General features: G+C 33.2%; 1 protein-coding gene across 3 annotated transcripts in view; it reads right to left on the bottom strand.

Annotated features, from left to right (window-relative positions):
* LOC106134985 (supervillin) overlaps window positions 1-13,590 on the bottom strand; it is a 158,041-nt gene that overhangs the window by 30,876 nt on the left and 113,575 nt on the right. For all 3 annotated transcript variants that reach the window (XM_013335139.2, XM_013335142.2, XM_013335141.2), the window contains 2 exons: window positions 2,905-2,976; window positions 460-571 (listed from right to left, as the gene is read on the bottom strand). In XM_013335139.2, coding sequence (XP_013190593.2) covers window positions 460-571; window positions 2,905-2,976 — 184 coding nt within the window. The remainder of the gene's footprint in view (window positions 1-459; window positions 572-2,904; window positions 2,977-13,590) is intronic.

Raw genomic sequence — 13,590 nt, 5'->3', positions numbered from 1 at the left:
GGAAGGTCATATTGTAACAGCTGAGCAATTGTCGCCTCATCTTCAACAACTGATTCTGAGATTTGTTTCGCGTTTTCGTGAGAATATCTGAATACATGACTCGAATCAAGGGACATAGGTAGATGTCAAATTTCAGTTTAGCGACCTGCGACCCTTGTTTCGGTTATACGTCGTTATCAGTCTCCCAGACATTTACGCGCGTCTTTTATACATTGACTACAGTACGGACGGCTCCGCCCGTATACAACGAAAAATCTCGCTTATTTCCTTTCTCGCGAGAATTCTAGGAGATCCTATCTGAGCGGATCTACGTAATAATAACAGCCTTCATACCAAATTTCAGCTCTATCGGTCCAGTGATTTAGGCTATGCGTTGATAGATTCAGTCCATTCAGTCCACCTATGCGTTTTATATACACATATGTAATAAAAGCTTTATTTTATCAGTTCGATACTCACGTTGATCTTGTTCTTGGCCCTCTCTATAGCCTTGGAGTCCTCCCTCTCAGGGCTGAGGCGGCACACCCTCGCACGCCAGTCGTTCGCGCCGGCTGCCTGGAGGGCTGCCAACCTGCAAACAACACGTTTCCATTGTTGATGTTGCTTGTCTTTAGAAACGAGTTGATATTTACATGAAACTAACTTTCGCCCGCGGCTTAGTCCGAGTGAAAAGCACACTATAATATGTATGCAAAAAAATTATAAGATCGGTACACTGGTTTTAACATGAATGACGAACAAACTTAAAAACATTCTTTCACATCTGTAGTATATGTAGTATCATATATCTTCTATGACATCTCAATAAGTAATGGATAAGTCCTATTGTATTTTGACATTAAATATTACAGCCTTAGAAAGAAGTCTTTTCTTTTTCCAATGTGTACACTGTTTTATAATATTGGCCATAGAAAAATATGGCCGCCAAAACGATACTGCTATTAGAGGAGAACCCAATACCCTAATAGGCAAACGGCCAATACACCAAATAGAATCACAATGGAGTATCAATTTAGTTGAGGAAGTAGAACGAAGGGATATGAAAAATAATCGTGCGCTATAAAGTATATGCGCCATAGTTTGTCAATGAAAAAAAAGGGCCAATTTATTATAGGTAGTGTATGTATAGATTCAAAGATGTTATTTTATTTTGGAAGTGCTAAATATAACCAGTTAATGTTGCAGCATTATGTCTCATTACTATACATTTCTTGTAATTGTAAATAGTCTTTTGTTATAAAAACTGACTCAAATACTTTATAGAAAATAGGATATTCTTAAATCTGTACAAATATAAGAACTAGAATAGACAACAATCCCCGACCCGAACAATAGAGAACTGATAATTTTTATAGCATACTTTTCTTGCTTCATCAATCTCTAAATAAAAACAAGTCGGTACAGTGGGCTACTCTCGACCTGACAGTATTGAAACACAGACCACTTTCAGCTCTTAGGCTTAATGATACTCGTATAATTAAGATTCAAATAGTGACAGGCCGCCAGCCCATTCCCTACAAGAGGAATCCCAAGTTTATAAGCCTATTCGTTAGTAGCCTTTAACGACATCCATAGGAAAGAAATGGAGTTGTCCCATTTTTTTTTATATTGGTGCCGGGAATCACATGGCATATAATTTTTTTGAAAAATTACAATGCAGTTCGTTTATCAAAAAAATAATAGAACGTACTCTTTTTCTCCCATGAAAATTGTATCCAAAATAATTCAATAATTTATTGTTTAAATAACAGTAAGGTGTACGAAGTGATACCAAATAATAATAGACTATGCCTACCTATACAACAATAGTTTTAATATTATTCTATTAAAGTTTAACCTTTTGAACGTCTTATCCGAGCCCATTAGAGTTAATGGTTCCACTGATAAGGACACAAAGGAATGCGAGTAATAACAGACGTGTACTTTTAATTTTAATCATTGAAAGGCACAGGAAACTACTCTTTTGTAAAAATATCTAAATTTTGCATGAGACATTGAGAGTTGTATGAATCACTCGATATTTTTAAAGGATTTTAACTCTATAACTAACAATTGTACTCGTTTGAAATCTGAAAGAAAAACTAAAAGAAATGCTTTTGAATTTGTGTTTTACTAAAAAAATTTTTTTTTATGTGTGAGAACCAACGAATATAATACTAGTTGCGCCCCAGGGCTTCGCTCTCGTGAGAATGTCAGAATAAAACGTTTAAAAAGTATGTTTTTGATTCCAGGTTATATTCTATTCGTATTTCAAGTTTCATCAAAATCTATCCAGTAGACTTTACGTAAAAGACTTAAACAGACATATTTACAAACTTTCGGATTTACATATAATATTAGTATGATCGAAAATGTGGACCAACCTCACGTTACATTTTTAGAGCTGCTTAAAATGCATCAGCCTCAAATTAACTACTGCTATTATCGCTTAAAGCCAGGATCAGCATTCTCGATGCCTTTAAAATAGGCTTCATTTATGGCTTTAGTATACTGCATATTTTTCCACGGCAAGAATATATAACTGAACCTAATGGTTTAAAATTTAATAATTTGAGGATAAAATTATTAATCTTAAGATTTTGTCTCGCGTTATATGTATAGGTACATACAAGTGTAATTCTCATGTAAGTTTGTGTCTTATATTTTTATCTCTACCTAAAAATACATATAATCACATACATACATAAAATCACGCCTCTATCCCTTACGGGGCCTTACAGCTGAATGGCCACGTTCAGCTATAATTTAATGATGGAATGAAAGTGATTCAAAAATTGACAGACTAGCATATAAATAACCTATTGCTTAAAAGAATAATCCCAAGTTTATAACCCTTACCCTTGATCGGATTTAACGCTTTTTTAATCTAAAAGCTTTTTTAAATCTTTGATAGATGATATTCACCTTTCGGCAATGGTGCCCCCGCGATGCGGCATCTCTGCATGCGTGGCGCTTCGTTGGACACCACCGCCCAACCTGTAAACAAAACAACACACGTTTAAACAACCTGTTACAACAACAACAAATTATTAAACAGCCATTTACAACGGACTTTCAGAGTCAAAGCCATAGTAACTATATGAACTGAGTTGTCCAAACACAACGAAATTTTACAATAGTATCTACTTATTATTGAATGTTTTCCTTATTCATATTAATAAAAAGTCCCATACATATAAGCTAAACGCCTAAACCATTAAACATTTACTTTGTTATGTATTATCAGATGGGAACTTAAGGATGGAAAGGATTAACTCTTATCAAAACTCCATCATAAAAAGCTGTGTCCTTAAATAGATATGATTACTAAGAGAGATTTATTTTATTTGCTGGTTAAAACCATTTGCTATACGTGTTATAAAACAAGTTTTATAAAGGAAAATGGTAAATAAAGATGGACAGAACCTTCAGGAACAACCTGAGCTACCCAATCTATAAATCTGGTCAAAAGCTTCAAAAAGATCCTCCATAGAGTGTTGTAATCTGTATTGACGCTGGAAGAAAGACGATAGCTATTTTTTTCCATGAAATAACCACATGATGACATTATGAAAGAAAATAAAAATGAAGAGATCGTAATAAGATGTTGAAAGATGTGTAGATTCTGCTTATCCCTTAGGGAAAGAGGCATGATCAATGTACATACATATGTCTGTATGTATTAGAAATTACCTGCGCGCTTCAAACTTTTCTTTGATAGACTTGAAGTTGAACAGCCTATCTTCCGGAGCTCTTACAGATATCATCTTGATTGCTTCTTTCACTTACATCAAAACTTAAAAACTTCTAAAAACTACACACACAAGTTCAAAAATTCATTTCATTGTAAATTTCTTTTCTACAAAAACTTTGTATATTAATCGTTCGACGTACTAGCAGAGATAAGGTGACACTGACAGTCTGACAAGCGTCAATTCCGGGGTCGGAATGATAACTGAGGAATGGGAACGAATACTCCTTGTTATTGTGAAGTTATCCTGTTCATTAACACTAGCCTATGGCGCCATTTTGTTTGACCGTTGTAAACAGGTAATTGTTGAAGTAAAGTGTGCCTGATAATGTTCAATAACAATCTCTTTTTATTTTAATTAAACTATATTTTGCAAATAAGACATATTTTAACGTTAATTAAATTTTGCTTAAAAGTGTTAAAAAAAATTATATCGTTAATTTCAAATTAAACATACGTCTACAATTCAGAAATAACAATAAAGTAAGAAACGAAATATTATAAGGTCAATACAAGTAAGTTTTTTTTTTTTTAAATAATCTTGCACTCAATCATAGCTCTGATTGGATGTTTAATTTCTTCTTATATATGACCAAATTGCACTAAAACTGAACAAGCTTAAATTTAAATAGAATTAAAAAATAGGTTATCTATGCAAATAGTTTTGCACAGGAAGTAACTCTATCGATAAAGTTGTTACCACTAATAATAATTTCAACATGAAATAACAATGGAATTAGTAAGTTGTATTCAGGCAAATTCTATGGTACTTTTTAATATCTTCAATATCTGTTTTCTGGCAAGCTGCTTGTCTTTCTTTCTTCTTGAAGAAACAATCGCAAACCTTAATATTAAGTAATTTTATAAAGTATTTAAACTGAGTGATTTTATAATATAAAATCACATTCAAAATACGAACCGTTAATAAGTAAACAAAAGATGCGTTCACACACCGAGCTTTCGTTAGCTTCTTAAGATGTCTCGACACGGCAAATTTTCAAAAAAGAAAACTAATAGTCACACTCAAAATGTCAACTCAAATTTGAAACTAAGGGCGCTTTCACATACCGAACTTCCGATGTTTAAAAAAAAAAAGTCTTAAAATCAAATACTAAATACCAACCGTTAATAAGGAGACAGAGGGTACCTTCACACACCGAGCTTCCGTGAGCTTTCAGAGAGGCTTGGGCGCGGGTTCGCTGAACGGGGAGCGTGGCGCGACTGTAGGGCGGGCGGGAGCTTCGGCGGCTACGAATGCTTGGTACGCTACGGCATTACTAGTAAAACTCGATGCTTTATCAATTTCGAGTTTCGAGTTACGATGGGACCGGAAAAAATATATATCGTGTCTTAATTTAACAACCACGAAAGACTAGATAGCAAGATTCAGCTAGACAGACCAATTTTGGAATTAAGATTCAAATAGTGCCAGGTTGCTAGTCCATCATCTAAAAGATGAATGACGAGATTTTTTAATTTTGATTAAAAATTACAACGTAACATTACATTTTTTAAAGGTAAGCTAGAAGAGATACAGAGAAAATGAACCCAAGCAAATTATTTCTCACTGCCCAAAATAAAACACTATATGGAAATAAATGTATATTATTAGGAAAAAGTACTGAAACGTTTCGAGTTTTGATAGTAAGGTATATCTGCAACCTGCAAGTCCTCGTAGACAACAAAACCCCGCCGTCTACGGGAAGAGCTTTTTATATCTGTTTACACACCAAACAGGTCCAATTAACAACACTTTTCATATCGCCCTTACCTATTAAAATATTATATGTGCTTTCATCTAAGCGCGTCTGTCTGTTTGCATACGGAGCGTTGTTCAAATGTTCAATTACATTTGATATACAAATATGTATGTATAAAAAGGATTAATTATAGTATGAAAAAAGAAAATGTTTTATAACGGCTTTGTATTTATAATTTTTTCATTGAATGCTGGTTTCCATGTCATTGCAGTAATGCTAATTTTAGTATTTATCTGGCCTCGTTTAGATGTTTACTAAGTTGCGTTTAATTTACTTTTTAGTGCTTCCCTGACATTTGACACCGTTGGCGATTAACGTGTTAACGCGATTATAAAAACGTTAATGCGTTGCGCGGAAAACGAAAGGGTTAACCGTTTTATTACTGCGGATAAACTGAAAATTCTATAGCTTTCCAAGTGATAACGCTATTTTATGTTACATGCGTTACTTATTGGGAGAAATTTAATAGCATTTATGAGCAAGAATTAAACCATAGTCCCTTAACCAATGGAATACAACTCATAAAAAGATTTCAAGTCAAATGCATCAATCTTCTCGATAACGAGACCTGTGATAAAGCCAATTGCGCAAATGGAACTAATATGTAGACCACATCCTTTTGCAAGTTTCCATCTATATCCAAATAAAAGTAAAAATAAAGCGTAAAAACAAACAAACAAGCCCACTTTCGCGTTTAACTAAATACAGATTGAACACGTGTTCTTTGTTTCCGTAAAAGCATATAATGTAATCAGAACAACACATAATGCAGCCTCCTGCTTTTGTTTGAGACACAAAATAAAACAAACACAGGTATAGCTCTTTATTCTGAAATGAACGCATTACTTACTAGTAAAGCTATACTAATTCAAATAAAAATTCGCATCAAAAAAGTGACGCACTGGATCTAATTTAATCTGGTTGTTATTAATACTTATGAGTGTTTATGGTACGAATCGGATATCGATGTTTAGTTGTATTATCATAAATTTTCCTTATTTTTAAAAATTTGACACAGGCAAAAGCCCTGGCCATTTCCTTGTAAAGGTAATGTAGTAATATAATACTTTTATTCTATTTTGTAGTGCAATATATTTTTAATAAATAAATATAATTGTAATATGACAGTTTCTATGAGAAATAGTTACATCTCAATTTAGTTCAAAAGTTCGACTGGCAGAGAATGTCTTATGGCTTCAAGTCGACTTGTAGCACATTTTACGTGCATTTAATTTAAATAAAATAAATAGATAAATACAAATGTAATTTATCAGTTTTCTCCCATTCTACCTACGGTTTGATAACAAGTATTGGACCATTTTAACAAACTAATCTTCTGTACTTCCAATATTCCGTGTCTGCGCGTACAATGCGCACTGAATACATTCAACTACACAAGTGAATTGAAAACTGAAAGTTTCAACACAAAGCCTGGAGTCGCCGACTGAATATTTGATGAATGAACGCACCATTGTTCAGATTTATATTGTTTAGAATTCTGAAATAGGATGCCACTGTCTGATCATAGCCTAAATGTGCAGTGGTTGGAATGTTTAATTTATTTTTGAAGGCTGGGTTCATACATACATATATAATAGCACGTCTTTATCCTTTACTGGGAAGACACCTGGCGCTAGTGCCGTGTCGTTCTAACCAAATGAAAGAAGTCCGAGTTAAAGTAAATAAATTTCTTTAACTCGGAGTGGTCAGATCAACTAAATGATAAAAGCGAATGGAAAATTTTATTGAAAATATTATTTCGTCAATTTAGTTTGTAAATCAACAACTCACAATAACAACAACAAAAAAAGGAATGGAATTGAAATACTAAATACATTCAAAATTTCCGTTGATAAATGTACGTACAATTCTACATAGAAGTTTCGTAGTTCGTGTCTTGTGTTCCACTAGTTTCTAAACTAACGTCTGTTTCGGAAGGTTATAAACCAAGTACCGCTACTTTAGACGTATTTCAAGCAAGTGCTTAGTAATAATTAGAAAGGACTTCATTCCCATGTTTATACACAGTTTTCCGCAATGAAATACCGAACTTTTGTTTTGGTTGGTAACGCTTTAAGCAGATGTGGTGTCGTGAACCTAGTAATTATCCAGTTTAAAACCACAGATTTACTATGCACTTCTAAACAAGACTCGCGTTCTAAGTTAATAAGATTTCGAAGATTTATAATCCAAATCATCATCCGAAATATCAGCCAATAACAGCAGACAAACCCACCTACAGACACAAAGTAAACAAATGGTTTTCGAGCAATGCAGGTGAGCTATCAATTTCCCGTTCGCTGTTCAGTCAGCATCGATCACAAATGCGCAGCGCAAATTCAACGAGTATTTCATGTGGCCGCCGATTTCAGACGAGCCATAGTATAAACACAACAGAACGTTAGCTATTCGCTTACCTCGCGAGGTAAACAGAGCCAATAGCTTACTCTCGTCTATTTATCAGACGTGAAAATATGTATGTATGTAACGTTAGCTATTCGTAAATCTCTTACTATAACACGCCCGCGGCTCGGCCCGCGAAAAAAGTACATGCTAACTTTCGTTCCTCGGGAGACTCGGTAAAACTAAAAGGCCACGATAAGCTGTATGCAGTGATGGAATTGAGTGTCAAATAATGACAGGATGCTTATCGCCTGAAAGCAGGATTGCAAGTTTATAAGCCTTCCTCTGAATGACTTTTACCTGCACGAAAAAAAAAAGCAGCTGGTGCACACAAGTATTTTTCTTCGCTATCAGACTAGCATTAAAGCAGGAAATTTACATCCCTAAATGTTATTTTAAGATCTATAAGATCTAAGATTATTTGAAATAAAAAAAATCTCTAATAGATGAGAAAGACTTCTGTTTACATTAATTTTATTCTGTGCACCCTAGCCCTATTTAGTGCGGTATACAGGACATCGTCCGTCTAGCCGGGTAAGCGACTTTTACAAAGCCTGAACAGGCCAGAACATGCCAGGGCTCCCCCAAGGAATTTCATATTAATATTTCACTACAGGTACATTATTATGGAAAATACCGCAGATACCAAGTGTATGTATTTTAGGTTGAATGACTTTTAATATAATGTACGTGCCTGCTATACAATTGTAGAACTATACACGAATGGGTTAATATACCTTCATGTAGTTATATCGAATCCAATCATAAAAGTAATTTGTTTAATAGTGATTTGTTTCTTTTATAACTATGTTCTTTCTATTTTCTATTTACTGTGTAAATTTCTATGCAATAAAGATATTACAAACAAATAAACAAACAAAAAGTTGACGCACTCTTTAGTATTTTGATTCCGTTCGCTCTATTTACCCTACCATGTGTTTTTAACGGAAAACACATAATGTTTGGTAATTGTTCAAGGTATATTTATGCACAATAAAATATAGAATAATTTTATGTAGGTATTTATGAAAAGATGAAATATACATACAAATATCAAATCACTTTCTGGGAATACGTGTAACCACAAAAATCACAAAAAAATAAAATGAAGTGATAAAAAACAATAAAAAAAACCTTATTCGAGTGCCATAATACTCTTGGTACTAATGAAAATACCACTAAATCCTAACCACGTAAGTACCGCCATTAGCATTACAGGTCTGAAAGGGGCTTTATTGCAGAACTGTAGTTACAGAGATAAACCACTGTCGGCTAAAATGTTATCCGTTTCGGTAAAATGATCGGACTTTCTACAAAGCTATAGAATAGTCCTCAACATTTTTGCCGAGAACACACAGTTTTCCTAGAGCATAGTTCAAGATGTATGAAAATGTTAAGAAAGTAAATCAAAAAGTTTCTGTTAAGATATATTTTGCACCAATAACTATGTCTGAACATCTTTTATATCTCAACTTTTCCCAAAGTGTAATGGGTAGCCTTTACTTACGTTACTTTAGATTAAGATTGTGTGAAATAAATTAAAAATATTGTATTTCTTAGAAAACCTCAGATAACATTTAAAAAAAAAAAAAAACTTACAAAACTCTTTAAAATTATATTATTCTTGTCCCCTCACTACTCACTGAGCTGATTCATATGACACATACTTTTTAAACTAGACGAATCAATTTCACTTCTTACGATGAAGAAGAAACGCCCTGTCACATGTTACTTACGCAATAATTGAATCGAATCGTTCGTGGGTGTCGTCCATTAGGAGCATAAAGCACCAGTATAAATTGAACTCCGGAAAAATCGATTATTACACGAAAATTATAGAGTCGTATAGGATGTTAGAGGTCCGTTAATATTGGTCACATTGATCAGGGACATTACGGAACTATGTAGATATAATGCAAGCTGTCTGCTGCATCCGTCGTTAATATTAATTTATAGCCATGTTTCAGAACTAAGCAATGACATTTATATAATGTAACTTGATATTCTTCACGTGTATTTTTAATAAATTTTCAATTATGAAGAATGTTATATATGTTTATATTTTCCTGCATCGAAAGTAGGTCGATGAGAATTATTGTTATTAACGAACTTAATGCATAAATATTAATTTATTGCAAATTAAAAAAAAAACTTTTTACACCCACTCTTTTAATTATTTGACATGTTCATGTTTACACACTTTTACACATTAATATCAAAACATTAGCGGACCCTCATCTTTGCTAGTACGATACGAATTTTCAAATAAAATACACAACAAAACTACACAGTTACACCAAAACGTCATTTCCTGGTAACAAACGATAGTGCACTTGTAATAAACATCACAGAAATCCTATTAAAATTAATCAATTAAGACACGATACCGATAAAATAATAAAATATTGTCTACCATCACGGTCACGCTATCTCAACCTCGATTTCGCGATGAAGATAATCGATTAAAACAAATCAATAAAACACGATTAATCGATATAGATGTGGAGCACATAATGCAAGTGTGTAATATTATATCTTCGTAAACAAGTACATACTCCATGGTACAGAGATCATTGAGTACGCTACGTATAGATTTCTTATGTATCGTAAAATATTGCCGTGTAATAAACCTCAACTAATATTATAAGTTGGAAAAGTAAGTATCGTTCAAGTTTTTCATTCAAAAATAGATTCTGATATGAATAGAGTAGACAAAGTTAAATTGAACGCTTCGAGCGGTCTACAGAACTGAAGCAAAGTTATACGTTTTGGTATTCATATCAAAAAAGAGAGTTAATTTAATGCCGTGTGGTTCCCGGCAATTGAGATTGCAAATGTGACAGGTTGCTAGCCCGTCGCCTACAAGAAGAATCCCAAGTTTATTAGCCTATCCCTTAGACGCTTTTTACGACATCCATAGGAAAGAGATGGACTGGTCCTATTCTATTGTGCTAGAAACCACACGGCAAAAGAAGACATCATTGCGAATAATAAGTAAACTTGTTAGAACAAGTTTTTCTTTGTCCATCGTTCACAATGAGCTTGACATAAATCTATGGTTATTTCAGCATGTTCTATCGTTCGGAAATTCGCGATAGTGTTTCCACACTCTGTTATTAGCAGTATAACGTTATAAATAGCGGCTATTACGTTATTATTGAACGGTTAGGAAGTGACAGCAACGAGCAATTTATAGCGGGTGTATTTAGCGAGAGGATTAATGGCCTCAAAGATATACTTTGTTTCGATAGGTACCTGCGCATTTATTTATGGGTTTGTGATAATTATTAAATTTATATGCTTTACATTGTCCGGTTGACATAATACCGACATTACTAACATAATAGTTTTCAAAAAAGATGTAACGTAAATTATTTGATTCGTTACCAACATTACTTCTTATCAACTAGTAGACACACACAAATCTATTTTTCTTAAGACTTGGATATTGTATAAGTATAGGGTTAAACAGATTAAAGTCATTTAAATTCTATTAATTTTCACATTTTTTGGCTAGTTTTTTTCTAAAGTGCAAAAATGATGGAAAATTAGAGTGGATAAATACAACTACATACATACATTAATACTAAGGATTTAAACCAAAATTGGACTTAAATCTGTCTACCCCGCAAGGGATATAGACGTGATTATATGTATGTATGTATGTTGGACTTAAATCGCTACTATATCATATAACTCATACCTCCGTTACCATTTCACGTCAGTAAGTGGAACATTTCCTGCTGATAACTTACAGTGCGACATCTGTCTGCTTAGTTACAACGAAGGTTCCTTTTCAGTTTGTGACGGAGGTGTGATTATTAATACTTAGTTATTGTCACATTATTATAATATGAAAGAAGCCCCAGATTATGTACAATCAGAAAACTTTTTTAACAGTTAGAGCAACAAAGTTTTATAAAGAATATTGTGGTAGGATAGAATAGCATTTCATTTACTTTAAATCCCCTCTTTAAGATCAAAATATCTCTCTTATTTTATTATTTTGAAAATATTTTTTAGTTTACAAAGAATATAAGCAACTAGCTGCGCCCAGGGCTTCGTTCCCGTGGAAATTCCGAGATAAAAAGTATTTACTAATGTTATTCCAGGTTACATTTTTCTCTGTACCGATTTTCTTCAAATTCCGTTCATGCAGTTGATTTTGCGTAAAAGAGTAACAAACATACATACATCCTTACAAACTTTCCCATTTATAATATAAGTTCTTACCTAGAATTAACATTCTTCTAAATGTACAATTTCGTAACATAACCTACACACAAAAATTCTTCAAGCCAAGTTCTTTGTCCTCATTTTCCAAAATGCTTATATGGTAGAATATAAAAAAGCATAAGATAAAAGAGCTTCCGCGCTCGTCAGTATTGTATCACATCATTTACATTTAAGGAGTCACTTATGTTTCCATACAAAGGAAATAAGACAAAAAGCGAGGCGCCGAGTAACAATAACAAACACAAAAATACAATATACAAAGCTAATAAACTAGAACAGTTATTTTTAACTCAGAGCTAGGAATTTTCGGTCGTGTTCCTAGTTTGGAAGTAAATCTTTGTTAGTTACGTTCTGCTAAGTTAACAGTCTCGCAGAACACGCTTTGCTGAAACCATTTTTGGAGAATGGGACATTTAATGTAAGTACATTGTATGAACGCAAAACGAAATAAATCTAAATAATCTAAACTTGATGTCATGCTACACTTGTAACCAACAATAAAAAGACAGGAGAACTTTTATTTAAAACTAGCTGTGCCCGCGACTTCGTCCTTGTGGAATAGTTATTTTGGCCATCATAAAAGCCCTCAAGAATGAATAATTTCATTTTATATATAAGATAACCGTTTTATCACATTTTCCATTATTTCTATGCTCCTAAGGGTTGCAGCGTGATGTTATACAGCCTAAAGCCTTCCCCTATAAACGCAAAAAGATTTTTTTAATTCAAACCAGTAGTTCCTGAAATTAGCGCGTTAAAACAAACAAACAAACAAACTCTTCAGCTTTATAATATTAGTATAGATTGATCAAAAAACTTTGTAGCAAGTATCAAAAAGTATCAAAACGCGTATTCAAATCTGGTATATTTTTCATTTATCAAATTCTTAACAAAATATAATTACATTGATCCCTAACGAAATGAACCGAAACAAAGTTTGGCCACTTTTAAGAGTTCTTAGTTAATGAGTCCACCCAGGCAAGCAACGTTTACAATTGAAAGAGTAATTACTGAAAGTGCGTGTGCACCCCATGCCAATAACGATCTCAGGGTACGTCATGAGCACCCGCAATCCTTGTACTGCCATTTCCATCTGCATGCCTTAACGGTTAATTCGGAAACTATTTCGAATGAGCGTGAGAAATTAAAAGTCAATAAAAAATTGTGCGTTTTACAGGATTGCATAAAATGATATAAATTTTTAAATTAAAATTCGAATTTTAAATTTTTAATTATTATGGTTAACGATTTTAAAATGTTGCTCTACAATTTAAGGGAAAAGGAGTGATTTTGTGTGTATCATACACGTAAAATCAGTCCTTAATCTTATCTTATCTATAATTTCTACTTATATCCAGATATTAATATCTTTATCAATTAATAAAAAAAAAAAATACTTAACTCTATTTCCTTTAAAAATGTCCTGCTAAATCTAACATTTTTTCATGAAAATCCCGATAG

The sequence above is a fragment of the Amyelois transitella genome, chromosome 11 (assembly GCF_032362555.1).
Source record: "Amyelois transitella isolate CPQ chromosome 11, ilAmyTran1.1, whole genome shotgun sequence".
Lineage (NCBI taxonomy): Eukaryota > Metazoa > Arthropoda > Insecta > Lepidoptera > Pyralidae > Amyelois > Amyelois transitella.
This window is presented reverse-complemented; position numbering and strand designations above follow the sequence as displayed.